This window comes from Penicillium malachiteum (genome assembly GCF_028827825.1).
Source record: "Penicillium malachiteum strain IBT 17515 chromosome Unknown utg000005l:1.0-9002435.0:326005.0-9005861.0, whole genome shotgun sequence".
In the NCBI taxonomy this organism is placed as follows: domain Eukaryota; kingdom Fungi; phylum Ascomycota; class Eurotiomycetes; order Eurotiales; family Aspergillaceae; genus Penicillium; species Penicillium malachiteum.
Window position 1 is genome coordinate 6,324,209 of NW_026643099.1, and position 13,578 is coordinate 6,337,786.

At 46.5% G+C, this 13,578-nt stretch overlaps 7 protein-coding genes across 7 annotated transcripts; 2 read left to right on the forward strand and 5 right to left on the reverse strand.

Annotated features, from left to right (window-relative positions):
* Window positions 1–167: 167 nt before the first annotated feature.
* Window positions 168–1,788, forward strand: N7483_012344 (uncharacterized protein; the record flags this gene model as incomplete). Its single annotated transcript, XM_057095771.1, has 2 exons — window positions 168–586; window positions 618–1,788. The coding sequence occupies 2 exons, from the start codon at window positions 168–170 to the stop codon at window positions 1,786–1,788; spliced, it is 1,590 nt and encodes a 529-aa protein (XP_056941742.1).
* Window positions 1,789–3,426: 1,638 nt separating this feature from the next.
* N7483_012345 (uncharacterized protein) lies at window positions 3,427–5,061 on the reverse strand (the record flags this gene model as incomplete). The annotated part of the gene is made up of 1 exon (XM_057095772.1): window positions 3,427–5,061. One exon carries the CDS (start codon window positions 5,059–5,061, stop codon window positions 3,427–3,429), a length of 1,635 nt encoding a protein of 544 aa, XP_056941743.1.
* A 455-nt stretch (window positions 5,062–5,516) lies between these two features.
* Window positions 5,517–6,731, reverse strand: N7483_012346 (4-diphosphocytidyl-2C-methyl-D-erythritol synthase; the record flags this gene model as incomplete). Its single annotated transcript, XM_057095773.1, has 1 exon — window positions 5,517–6,731. One exon carries the CDS (start codon window positions 6,729–6,731, stop codon window positions 5,517–5,519), a length of 1,215 nt encoding a protein of 404 aa, XP_056941744.1.
* A 233-nt stretch (window positions 6,732–6,964) lies between these two features.
* On the forward strand, window positions 6,965–7,906 carry N7483_012347 (Ribosomal protein S5 domain 2-type fold subgroup; the record flags this gene model as incomplete). The annotated part of the gene is made up of 1 exon (XM_057095774.1): window positions 6,965–7,906. One exon carries the CDS (start codon window positions 6,965–6,967, stop codon window positions 7,904–7,906), a length of 942 nt encoding a protein of 313 aa, XP_056941745.1.
* A 424-nt stretch (window positions 7,907–8,330) lies between these two features.
* Window positions 8,331–9,662, reverse strand: N7483_012348 (uncharacterized protein; the record flags this gene model as incomplete). The annotated part of the gene is made up of 2 exons (XM_057095775.1): window positions 8,331–8,909; window positions 9,657–9,662. 2 exons carry the CDS (start codon window positions 9,660–9,662, stop codon window positions 8,331–8,333), a joined length of 585 nt encoding a protein of 194 aa, XP_056941746.1.
* Window positions 9,663–10,974: 1,312 nt separating this feature from the next.
* Window positions 10,975–11,256, reverse strand: N7483_012349 (uncharacterized protein; the record flags this gene model as incomplete). The annotated part of the gene is made up of 1 exon (XM_057095776.1): window positions 10,975–11,256. The coding sequence occupies one exon, from the start codon at window positions 11,254–11,256 to the stop codon at window positions 10,975–10,977; it is 282 nt and encodes a 93-aa protein (XP_056941747.1).
* A 1,308-nt stretch (window positions 11,257–12,564) lies between these two features.
* Window positions 12,565–12,957, reverse strand: N7483_012350 (uncharacterized protein; the record flags this gene model as incomplete). Its single annotated transcript, XM_057095777.1, has 2 exons — window positions 12,565–12,827; window positions 12,870–12,957. The coding sequence occupies 2 exons, from the start codon at window positions 12,955–12,957 to the stop codon at window positions 12,565–12,567; spliced, it is 351 nt and encodes a 116-aa protein (XP_056941748.1).
* Window positions 12,958–13,578: the final 621 nt, after the last annotated feature.

The following is a 13,578-nucleotide window of genomic DNA, read 5'->3' on the forward strand; positions in this document are numbered from 1 at the left end:
GGCTCAAAAATCCACCTATTGATTTTCAATATAGCCACCTTATCAGCAATTCAGCATTTCTTGGGAGGTCCGAGTCCCCGTACAAAACTCCGATGAGCGACCCTGTTGAAACAACTTCAACATGGACATCAACGGACATACATGGTCCAGTCCATCCTCCTACTATAATGGAGGAAGAGAAACCGCTAAATGGAACTGAGCGTCTGTTTCCCGTTGAAAACGGGCAGATCACTTTGATTCCCACTCCGACCAACGATCCCGATGATCCACTGAACTGGAGCACGTGGCGCCGTTATTGGCATGCCTTTTTGGTTCTGGTAATTGTTGCATTCACCGCCGCTACTTCCAATGATGCCGGTACTGCTGGCAATGGTATGAATGCTCAATTAGGTATCTCTTGGGAAGCTATCAATGTCGCCGCTGGAGTCTTATTTGTTGGAATCGGGTACTGTACTCTTCTCTTGAGTCCCGCCCCCTTTTTGTACGGACGTCGTGTCTCCTATCTGTTATGTTTACTGTTCTCCATTATTGGCTCCGTATGGTTTGCTCGCATCGAAACCGTCGAGGATAATATTTGGAATCAGTTGTTTGTTGGTGCCTCGGAATCTTGCGCCGAGGCTCTTTGCCCAACTATCTCTATCCGATATCTTCTTCCAACACCGTCGTGGTCTGGTCCTGGGTTTCTACATCTTGGCCACTAGTGTTGGTACTTTTATGGGTCCCTTGGTCTCGGGATTCATTCTGGATAGTTCGATACTGGGATGGAGATGGGTGGGGTGGTTAGCAGCCATCATATCTGGTGGATTACTGGTCTTATTTTATTTCGGATTGGAGGAGACCTCCTTCGACCGAAAGACCGTGTTGGATGGGCTTGGCGTGAACCCTTCTGAGCAGCAGCAGCAGCCACAGGGATCTGGTGTGCTGAGCTCGGATGAGAAGAATGAACGCCCGCCCAACGTTGAGCCTATCTTGGTTAATTCTGTGGATGAAGAGAGCGGACAGAAGAAAGGAAAAACCTACTGGCAGCGTATCGCCTTGATTACCCCATCGCCGACCTTGATCGGAACTGGGTTCAAGCAATACTGCCGTCGCCTCTACCACACGCTTGGAATCATGTTGTTCCCCGCTGTAATCTATAGCGGACTACAATGGGGTGCTCAAGATGCGTGGTTAACCTTCTACCTCACCATCGAAGAAGACAACTACTATGAGGCGCCCTGGTTTTACACCGATGCCGCCGTTGGCATTATGAACGTGCCCACCTTGATCGGTGCCTGCATCGGCTGTATTTACGGTGGTTGGTTTTCCGATTTTTTCGTCACATGGACCGCGAAGCGCAATGGCGGAATCTTCGAAGCCGAGCAACGTCTCTGGCTTCTTTTCCCTGTCGCGTTTATCGGACCTGCTGGTCTCATGCTCTTCGGTATTGGCTCCGACAAAGGCTGGAACTGGCCGTTGCCGTACCTGGGCCTGGGATTCATTGGCTTTGGCTGGGGTTGTGCAGGTGACCTTAGCATGGCCTATCTTCAGGATGCGTACCCGGAAATGGTGCTGGAGGGGATGGTCGGCGTCTCCGTCATCAATAATACCATTGGATGTATTTTCACCTTTTCCGCGCAATACTGGATCGACGCACAGTCCTTGTCTCAGGTTTTCATCGCTATTGGAATTCTGAGCTGGGCTTTCCTCATGACTACGGCTCCCATGATCTATTGGGGTAAGAAATGCCGTCGGATGACTCAGAAGCGATACGAGAATTTCCTCCGTATTCGTGATGGTCACCTGTGAGGATTATTGCATTATTGCATTTGGAGTTCTATCTCCTATCAATCAAGCGAAATATCTCTTTTTATTCCGCATTTTTAATGTCTGTCTTGTGCATACTGTATACCTAATTTGCACTTGTCCCAGATTCCCCTGTTTGATTCTGTTGTACATCATATGGAGGCAGTTCAGTACCCCTCCACTGATTTGTCATACCCCTGTTATTGTACCCTTTTTTGCGTGTTTTTTTTATAATTTAGCATTATTAGCCTCTAGTCTTGTTAGATTGAACATGAACAGCATGGGGAATTTCCCCAAACATTGAAATACCCCCTTTAATCTGTGATCTCATTCTCCGCTTCTAGACCCCTCAGGGGTTAATCAAACTCACCCGCCCCCAATAGATTAGATCTCAGCCTAACACCCCCGGTCAAAAAATCCTGATTAGGCTAGTCATCCGGTAACAGGGAAAAGGTTGGAAGCGATCAATCACGATACAAAGCGAGATTTACGCATGACAAGCTAAGACTAACCATCTTCTCGAAGCTTGACCCTTATCTTTCCCCGCATTCCTCGCTTACACTATACTATTAGGGGTTCCAAGATTCTCCATCTTTTCATTCATCTAATTAGCCGACTAGAGCTTTATCTACGATGTTCCGAGTACGAATAGATCTTATCAAGTCCTCGGTGGATCTCAAATCCATCTTATCCACGATCTACCTATTACCTAATGTAGGGACAAATGTGGCCCCGATATCATGCGTCAGCTACTAGTACTGCCTACATCTAGTCCTAGGTCTTGGTAAATACCTCATTTACAGCTCTATATCAAATAACCTATAACCGCTGGTTACAATATTCTGTTCCAACCTTGGAAGGTTCAAGGAATTACTATAACTGGCCTTGAAAGGATCAGATTCACTTGGCGTCCTTCGGAGAAAAGGATTCGTATACGATGACCCCGCAAAGCTTCCGCTCTTCATGAAACATGCGAGATCCTGCATACGAGCGGGTCGGATAGAGTGGTGCATAGAAGTGCGTTAGTGGCGGACCTCGGGAGTAGACACCGTGACGCGAGGCGAATAAACATGCAGATCGATGCTGATAGCGATAACCTTGGAAACACACTAAGGTTGGACTTACCTTACTTGGAATGAGATTTGCGGCTGAGATATCATTGATGACGCCTAGTCGGAGGTTGCTGCCAGTGGCGGCGTGGGGAAGCCTTATCATCTAGATGCGGTTCGGTATGTTGATTTTTGGGACTTCAAGTTCACGAGAGGGATGTCATCTTTTCCAGATTGGGTAGAGAAGTAAGGCTAATTAGTCTCAGGTTATATATAGTACTGATTTGGGTGACTGTTTGGTCTAATTGTATGTCTCTTACCTCAGAGGTGGCGTTGTCTATCACCCTAACTTTCAAACCTGGAAAGTCTTCTGACAAGAGGAGCGTCACCAACTAGATTTGGGGCGAAAGATACTAGTGTCGTCCACTCAGGCGCTGACCCACTTGGCTATGTACTACCAGTAGCCTAGAATGGTTCAAGTGAAAGAAAACATAGGAGAAATTCGGAGATTGTTCACACGTCAGTGGATGTTAGTCAATCAAGACCAAGAAAAATCTAGTAAACTCGTTTTCTGTGGTATTGAGTCGAAAATCTATGTCGTCGCACTAAAATTAAACAATAAACGATGAACATCATGACAATGGTCGGATTTCACTGGCATTCGCAGCTCCCAGCCACGCTGAATTTGAAAAGTTGCAATATTTTCACTGTGATCCGTGAAGAACGGGTTGAGACTGCCCCTTGTGTCAGGATCATATCTCGCGCTGGTTTCTGAAACTTGAATCACAATCGTTATAGAGCGCTTGGCAAGTTGGAAGCAACGTGCAAGAACAAAATCCAGCTCCTCGATAGTTAAAAACTGCAGTGTCGATATGCAGAATATATGGTCCACCCTCTCAGTTTGCTTTGCGAGGAAAAGTTCCATCCTGTCATTCACGACCTCATCATACCCACTGTTTTCACAGTGCTCTTCCAAAGCTTTCTTCGAGATATCAACACCGACTAAATGTGGGATGTTGTTTCGTGGATCAGCCTTCAAGGCTCGTCCCAGATTCCCTCTCCCGCATCCAAGATCAATCACAGTTCCGTTCCAAGGTCCCAAGGCTGTGATATCTGCAAGTTCGTCCATTGGCCGATCTGAGTTGAAGGGCAGATTATCAAGGATGGTAGCCAGCTCGTGATAACAGCGATCCCGATCACCAGAATGTTTCAGGAAGTAGTTTGTGATGTAAGTGTTAATGACAGCCCTGTACCCGCCAGGAAAGCCATACTTCACATCTGTATCTTCGAGTTGAGATCCAGTTGGATAGAAGAAGACAGGCAGAGGATCCACTTCAATAACATAGGCTCTGCCGTCATTTCCAATCCTCATATCCACATCACACCCCATGAAATTTGTGTACATTTTCCTGGTAGTGAATGCTTCGATTGCAGTCTCCTGGAGATGTTTCCACAGAGCTGGGTCATCACTTTCACTCAAAAGCTCGTAGCCAGACTCAGCGTCGAATTTCAGCTCCAATGTCAGGATCCGCGCCGCATCGCCGACCTGTTTGTATTTCGCGCGTTGCGGTATTAGTGGCACTGGAGTTTCACCCATCGCAATAACCACTACAGAATATTCTTCTCCCGCGATGAATTCCTGAACAACAATGTCTGTACTCTCTCGTCCCTCCTTTTCTCGAGAGTCTGCATACTGGACTGTATCTAAATGACCCAGCGCTTGAGCTCGTTGCAATCGCACCGGGCGCATCGATTTGTTGAGTCTTATGATACAACTTTCCAGCTCGGCTTCATTCTGACATAGAGAGTGTTCATCGATGAACATGCTCCCATAGCTTGAAGCTGGCTTCACAAACAAGGGGTAGGTCTCAGTCCCAGGGATAAGTGGCTTTCCTGCAAGTTTTGCATCTGCGAAAAAGTCCCATTTCGACTGAGCTCTCTCTGAGCTCTGAACTCCTGCAGATGGAAGATTGAGCGACTCGAAATATCGAATCGCATCGACGCCGGCAAGAGAGTCATCATGTGTTCCCCACATGAAATTTAAATAAAAATCATACCCTTCTTGCACAGCTTCATCTATCTGTGCTTTTGCAGTGGCCTTGTGAATCGTCTTGTGAGCCACCATATGCTGTGACGTAAAGACACCAGGGTTCATGCATAGTTCTTGAGCTTCTCCAACAGAAGCTTGAAGCTCCTCGAAGCAAGATTGGAAAACGCAGATTCGCATTGATTCGCAATTTCCTGGTGATATGATTGTATGCAGTTGAGTAAGGGGGACAGAGTACGGAGTATTATGTCGCGTGTTCAACTACCCCCACCAGACCCCGATCTCAGCCCCTCCACAGTGAACGAACACTCGCGAGTCTGCATGATCGAGATAGACGATCCCTGCTGGGTTGGTCCAGATCTTTTTTCAGCTGAATGGATCCCTGAATGGTGTTCTAGCCAGTCAGCTACACCGCTTTCTCCCAAAAGTGGCAAGTGATCAGATGGTGGATACATTCCAAGCCCCTAGGCTAAGGACAAAAGCACTAAAGGAACACTGTCTGATCAGCTCGCCATCTTCATGAATTTGCTCACTCAAATAGATGTCGCTATAATTATGTACTCCAGAAAACAAAACTCACGAACACTCATATACAATTTTACTCGCAAATCAAGTCTATCGCGATCTCCTGAAGCTCAAATACGACCGGGAAAAACAACCGTAGCTGTCGCAAACGCCACAATACCTTCTTCGCGTCCCACAAACCCATTCTTCTCGTTTGTGCCCGCTTTCACGGATATACGACTCCGATCCAATCCGATAATACCAGCCATCGAGTCTCGCATCGCGTCTCGATGGATACTAATCCGTGGCTGTTCACACACGAAACTAACATCACAATGTGTGATAGTTCCTCCAGCCTCGATAACCAGGTTCGCAGCGTGCCGAAGAAATTTATCTGAGGATGCACCTTCCCATCGTGGATCCTTGTCTGAAAAGTGACTGCCGATATCGTTCGCGGCGATGGTGCCCAAAAATGCGTTTGTAAGAGCATGTAGCCCGACGTCAGCATCGGAGTGACCGAGTAGCGTCGCTTTGTGGGGTATTTTTACGCCACACAGGGTGATTTCCTCGCCTGGTACCAGCCGATGTGTGTCATAGCCGTGACCGACGCGGACATCCGGTACTACTGATGTGGATGAGGTTTGGGCTAACAGTAAACGTCGGGCTTCGTGGAAGTCTTCGGTGTAAGTTAATTTGATGTTGTTGGATTCTCCAGGAACGACTCGGACTGGTAGACCGATTTCTTCGAATAGAGAGGCATCATCGGTGTAGCTTAAGCCTGAGGTGGCAGCCCGCTCATGGGCACTTAAAATCGTATGTAGTTCAAAGGCCTGGGGAGTCTGTGCTCGGTGAAGGCTTTCTCTTGGGACAGTTTGAATAATCAAGCCAGTTGAGTCGGTCTTTTTCAGTGTGTCGGCTACTGCGATTGCTGGAATAAAACCAACTGATGGATCTTTCCGTATAGCATTGAAAAGAGTGTTTAGTAAATCGTGAGAGGCGAATGGGCGCGCAGCATCATGGATGAATACATGCGATGGGGTATTTGCAAGTGTAGAAAGAAATCGAAGACCCTCCAGAACCGATGCCCCACGCTCGGCACCACCAGTTGTCGTGTGTATCTTGTCGTCCCGGTCTATAGAAGCTTCAAGTAGCGCTGTATCGTCGGCATGGTGAACAATCACGATTGGACAGGTCGAATTCCATGAGCGAAACAGTTTCACTGTACGATTGATCACAGTATCTCCTTCGATACGACGGTATGCTTTCTGACAACCTTGACCAGCTCGTGTGCCTCGACCAGCGGCAGGAATAACAATCCCAACTGTGGGCTCGTTATCTTGATGCATTGCTAGGATAATGTTTGTGAAGAGGGAAATACGAACAAACTGTGGAGAAATAGCATTGTGTGAGCCGACACGGGACTAATAGCGCGCTCTGCCCCTCTACGATCTGCAAGTTCGCACGATCGGCGTCATTTCTTCATCTACTGTCGTGTGACTACTTTCCTTTTCAATATCCTTCACATTACATTTTCGCTTATATGAACACTTACTGCTTTTTGATCTCCACTTAATTTACCATGACAATCTCACCACTACCCACGATCACCTTGAAAGTCCCAGCGAAAATCAATCCCCAAATTCGTGTTGGGCCACTTCGACAAGATGGATATCACGATATCACATTGGCGTATCAAGCCATCTCACTCTATGACACTTTAACAATTTCACACAACCTTGAGGGTCCTACAATCCACGTCACTGGCATGGACAGTGATCGTGTTCCACACGATGAGCGAAATCTAGTCATCAAAGCAGCAAATTTGCTGGCAGCTCGTGAGGGAGTTGAACCTCGGTTGCATTTTGAACTGGCTAAATGCATCCCTTCGGAGGCTGGGTTGGGAGGTGGAAGTGCGGATGCCGCAGCCGCTTTAGTTGGATGCAATATAATTTGGAAATCGAATCTCACGCCCGGTGAACTCATGGATCTGGGGGCCCATATTGGTGAAGATGTACCATTCTTCATAGAAGGCATGATGGCAATTGGTCTGGGTCACAAAAGGCCATTGATCAGGCTGGAGACAGTAGAGTACAAGTGGACCTGGGTGCTTGGTGTACCCTACCGGGGCTTGTCAACAAAAGCGGTCTTTCAAGAGTATGACAGGATCCTGGAACGGACATCGTCTGGGGAAGAGGATTATCTTATAAGGCGACAAGGGTGCCTTGAGACTTCATGGGGATCTTGTCCTCCAGAGGAGCTGCTGGATGCCCTTGAAAACGATCTTGAGTTGCCTTCCATGCAGTTATTACCGGATATCAGAATTGCCCTTGAAGCTGGGAGGTCTGCAGGTGCGATTGCGAGTTTGATGAGCGGATCTGGATCAACTTGTGCCTTCTTGGCCAAGAGTGAAGGTCATGCCGGGCTTTTAAAGGAGGAAATCCAGAGAAACGAAGTCTTCAGGGAAGTGATGGTAGCTTCGGGCCCTGTGCAAGGGGTCGAGCTCCTAGAGACTGGGACCTAGCAAAACCTGAGAAGACAGCAACCTAACAGGCGTCCAATTCAACAGATCATAGTACCTTTATATAGACTGAAGAAATTTCAAAATTTCCTGGTAGAACCTTGGAAACCTGTCAAGAGCTATTTCTGGTCGTCCACGGCGTGCATAGCATTATTTTGGGTATGTCTCCAAGGTTTGACATTTGGTCGTAAACTTGAAAGTCTGAAACACTGGCATTCAGGACTTTAGGGGTGATATGTTACAAAGATAAAAGAAATTATGTACAAATGTTAGTACGGGTTCGCTCTCTCATGAAATCTAACCTCAAGCCACGAAACTAGTATAAAATCCCAAACATCTGAACCCATCATAACTTGGCAACGCCTCGTGAAGCCAACCAAGAGTGCAGGCCATCTCAATGGAAATGCCTCTGGCAAGCAGTGCATACTCACCCATGCAGCTCTGCAGCATGCTTTGTGTTTACATGCCTTGTACTCGCATCAAGCTCGAATGGGCGTTGATTATCCCTCATTTCGTAGACATTTTCAGGCTGCTGCCATACGCTTCCTTTTGTAGGATCAATCTCCGCGCCATCCAGCAATACAGTTTTCTCCTTTGCTGTTCCTGACTGTTCTTCGGAGAGGACTTGCCCATTCCCCTGCCCCCGTCGCCGTTTCAAAAACCAGAGTAGAAATGCTGCGATGAGTATCAATGCTGCGACGCCGACGCCAGCCCCAATCCCAGCCTTTGCTCCTGTGCTGAGATCCCCGCTGGACTTTCCGCTGGACGGGGAAGCCGTAGCAGAACTTGTAGATGTAGAACTGCTGATCAGGTCTGTTATTGTGGCTGCTGCTGTCGATGTCGATTCTGTCGTCGCTGTTGTTGCTGCCGTGACTGGACCAGTTGGTACACCGACTCCAGCATAGCTCGTGGTTGCCGTACCCGTGAGGCCTATTGTGGTTCCACTGTGGACGTCGGAGGAGATGAGGAAAGTCACGCTATTGACACCGTTCGTATCGTTGCCTGTCTGGAATAAATTGAACCAGCAGTAGTCCGATGACTTGGTGATACTGATATCAACCTCTTTGCTTCCGTCAAATGGTTCAACAAGTCCAATATTTGAGACTACAAAGCCAAGAAAGAGTTGTCAATATTATTTTCTCGACCATTGCCCGATTAGGCAGGATTTCATACTCGTATAGGTATTCCAAGTTGAGTCACTCTCATATCGGCAGTAGAGGATGAGGCTTGCATTGCTTATAGTCGATGTCCAGCTGACATTCATAGTTTCTCCATCATAGAATTGTAGTCCATTCTCGACTGGGTACGTGAATGTGGCGGGCAAATCCGTACATGTCACCTTTGCGAATAAAAAGCAGAGTATGGTAGCAACCGCCAGCAATCCTCTCCCTGATTTCTCCATATCCACCTCGTTTGCCCGACCACTTGGGGCCGAAATCTTCGAGTTTTCCTTCCTTTCCCTGAGTCCACCGTGCAAGTAAATCGAATGGGCAGGAGATATCGATATCGGACTCGGCTTGGATAGTGAGTTTTCTTGCCTCCTATAACATTCAACGAGTGAAAAGTGGATAAAAGGGGAAACAGGGAAAGACAGAAAGAGGTGGAGAGGATCTGTGAAACATTTTTATTTTGACAACCTTTGGTAAGCAAACACAACTACGCGTGTAGATTGAGCCAGATAAATGATCGTTATGTGGTGGCTGATGCAAGGGTCCAAGAACTAGCTTGATTGAGTGGAGATCTGCATACATACACCCATGGATACTACTATAATCTTGTCTCGAATCTCCTTGGCCTATGAAATAACATCCTGAATTTGGACTACTCCCAGTTTAGCCCAAGTGCTTACTATGTGGAGTCATTCACTGAATTTGGACCACTTGAATATGTACAATCGCCGACCCTGAATTGTGTAGGTAAGCACTACGACATGGCCCCTGCATGGCCCCCGGGCCGTGTAGATGGGCCCAGCCGTCAATGCGGCCCTCAAATTACACGAGAGTGTTTCAGCGTGATTTTAACCTTACAATTGGGCAAGAAGCTTTCTCAATTCTTATATTATCATCGCAATCACCTATATAAACGTCTACCACGCTTGTCAAGCACGGAACTTTGACTGAACGAAGCTTGAAGCAGCCTTACTACGGGCGCGTCTAACTATATTATGGCTATATCGTTCTTTCATGAATGGTGGCGATAGTCGATAGTTGTCGGCTTTGGTTATCAGAGCTTTATATCAAAGAGCATCTCGAATTCTTACCTTAACTATGTAATGGTTTCGTTTACACCCATGGTATTTCCACTTGAAGTTGTTATAGTACTAGCCAACTGGTAGATTGGCGGGTAGCTGATGCTTATACACCCTTCCGCGATTTGATTGAATCATCGGGTTCAATCATTCAAAATGTTATTGGTCTTTCAAATGTTCGGCTATGTTGGATAAGTGTATCTGCAAACTTCAAGTTTCCTCTTAATAGTATTCATCCCCTGGAAAATCCACAACAAGACAAGATGGCTACGACCTAATGAGATAGCTCTAATCAATCTAGGAAGCGGACCGCCTCGCGATATAGTACAAGGGGTACAAAATAGAGCAGCCCATGCATGTGGGCTTCCGAGTCTGAACAGACTATGTATGGTCGTAGCTATCTCCAATTTTAACATTTGAAACGATACTACCATTTCAAGGTTGGGTTGAATGCTGCAAAAGACAATGTTAGCTATTTGGACCATTGGATTGTAAGGCCATGTCAACTGGTGGATGCAGCTGGTTTAATGTTTCTGTTCCTCGACTGCAGTTTTTTACCCCTCTCACGTGAATACTCGTAGATTATTTGCTGTATCTAATCACAAGAAACTAGGTACTGTATATCCATAGTTTTGTACAAGATCTGAACCATTCACTCTCATCGTTTCCCATTGTTTTCTCTCAATTCTTTCCTGGTTCATTCAAGTTGCAGGGATCGCTCTCCCATACTATAATCCAAACAGCCATATCCCTCAGCGTCATCATCCTCCTGTTCGAAGCTTCGGAGGAGCATGGTTTTTCCGTCGATTGTTTCAAGTTCCGCTTAGTTGCAGCAGAGGGAAGGCGATTTCCCGCTCAGTTGGTTGTCTGTAGTACCGCGAGTTCCAGGTGTGTCAACGCTGACACAAGAGTAGGTGGTGCCATCAACTGTGACCGAGTCAGAAGAGTAAGTCGAAGCCACGACTGTACAATCGTCACTCGCGGTGTAGGACCAGCCGGTGCTGCTGACATCGGTGAACTGGGCATAGGCATAGCCTGAGCAAACAGTGGCCGAGACGGTGGGAAGGAGGAAGGGAAGAGACAGGATAGCAAAGTTGAGATGCATTGTGATGGAATGGATTATTGATGACAGCACTTGAGTAGTGTCAATAGAGATGAGGTAGATAACTTGGAATTGAAGCTTGAGATGTCTGAATAGGACTCTTTGGCCTGGTCATTGGCACCATTTATATAGTAGTCTGGGATCGGTATGGATTCTTTTGCATAGTTACCCAAGCCAGCACAGCAAAGTAGAAAGCTGAGCCTTTAGGCATCTTCGTGCCGATTGTCTGAGGTATTATACTTAGCTAAGCAAGGATACGCAAGGCTCCGACAGTCTGCAAGGCTATATATTTTCAGCCCACCTCTTGACTTGTGGACCTTTGATTCGAGAAACTCGGTAAGATCAAATCCATAGGAAACATAATGAAGGAGAAGAAGAAGAAGAGGAGTGATAATGGTAATAGGATGCCGATGAGATGAATGGTGTGTGGTTGTGCGTGGTCATGATAAAATCTTGATGATGTCTATAATATGCTGTTACCAAATAAGCTTAATCTTCAGTGGCGTTCTTCTTCTGTCACAGTGTATCATGAAAGTAAGGGAGGAGATAATTAGGAAAGGATGATGATCATCATCATCGTGGAAAAAGCCCATGTACCATCAAAAGAACCCCCATCCTCTGTTATTTAGGCAAGGCTGCAAGTTTTGGCGCTTTAATTCTGGTGAAATGGGGCAAATATTGAGAGGAAATTCACCACTCCGAGACTCATATGTAATACACAATGGAGAAAAATCCCAAATTTGGACCCTTTTGACCACCTTACATGCACTTGAGTAATGCACAGTAGGGCGGGCGGACTCGGAGTCGGAGGCGGCGCCGGCACGATCACAAGGCTCTAGGAGGCTCTGCCCAGATGCTCAGATGGTACTTCCGAGTCGTCATGCTTTAAGTTTCATCAGAGCAATGTAACTAATCCCGTGCCTATATCTTCTTTTGGAGTTCAAGTTGCTATAGTGCAGTTAATTGCATACCAATAGATGTTGTGAGGTCTTGATGGCTTTGGCATTAGAAAGCCACTAATTGCACTATCCAACCAGACTAAATGCCACCGGTGGACATACTACTAGATATATGCAGGGTAGAAATCTCTATTCAAGATGAACTTGGAAGTGACCAACGTATTAAGTATGAAATGGCGCGGCCCAATTAAGGGCGCGTCCATGATGTAATTTATGAAACTAAGAAATCAGACTAGACCTGGAGAACGTGGTTAGGCTGGCGCCTACCACACCCCGAAGACTTAGACCAGCTCCAGCAGAAGGTAAAAATTCCCAGCACACGAACCAAGAAAATTCAATTCCTGACACAGAACTAGATCATAAGTCTGTCTACCTTGAGCTTAAGCTGCTGAATTTGGCCAGCCAGATCACTAGCCTCGTTGGTATTGATGCTGGCAGCGATAATGGGTCGGTTCACACCACATGCACGCCCGAAAGCGATCTTACTCAGAACGAAGACATATGGGATGTTCTTATCTTCGCAAATGAGGGGGAGGTGCATCACGATGGCAAGGGGAGAGGCATCACCGGCTATGATAATCAACTCGGACACACCGTGATTGAGAGCTTTGGTGGCTAAGAAGAAGAATTAGTGATAGGCAGTACATATTTAGTTACCTTCGTTTGCACCCTTTTTGACTTGTTGCGAATGAGTACCTTGCTGGAGGATGTCCAGAAGCTCCTGCGTTAGAGACTCGTCGGCCATCGGCCAGGCTAAGAAGATTGTTAGTTAGTTAATCACATAAAATGCTCTGTTGGAGATTCAATTAGCTTGCCTGCAGATCCAAGGTTCATCGTTTCATAAAATATGGTTCCAAAAAGGCTCACCTGTTGTAAAGGTTCACGGCCAAAAAGAAAGGTGGAGTGTAGTGAGGTTAGGAAGTTGAATACCCCAAGGTTGTCACTCAGTTATTCCCAAAATCTCCTACCGCCTTCGCAAACGGTCAAAATGTGCCCCACTTGATGATACATGATTGGACAACCTTGGAAATCATCGATCTAACCCCTGTGTTTGTTCTGTTTGCACTGGGGTACCCCAGGTATCTCTTACCTCTACATTATCACTCACACTCGCCCTAGAGAAGAATGGAAGGTTTCTTAAGATAGAGATCCCCGCAGGCTCTCTTGATGATTTACCATATTTTTATATGTCCCTTAAGTATGCTTGAACGGACGGGACATTATAATTTCTCCCTGTCTTCCCTCCACTGTGGTCGTATGTGGTAGTAGAGATAATCAATTGATTTGTTAATAGAACATTTAGTCAAACAATATCCTCAACTAGAATGGTAGGTGGATATAGACACATAAAGGACACCTAGTATCA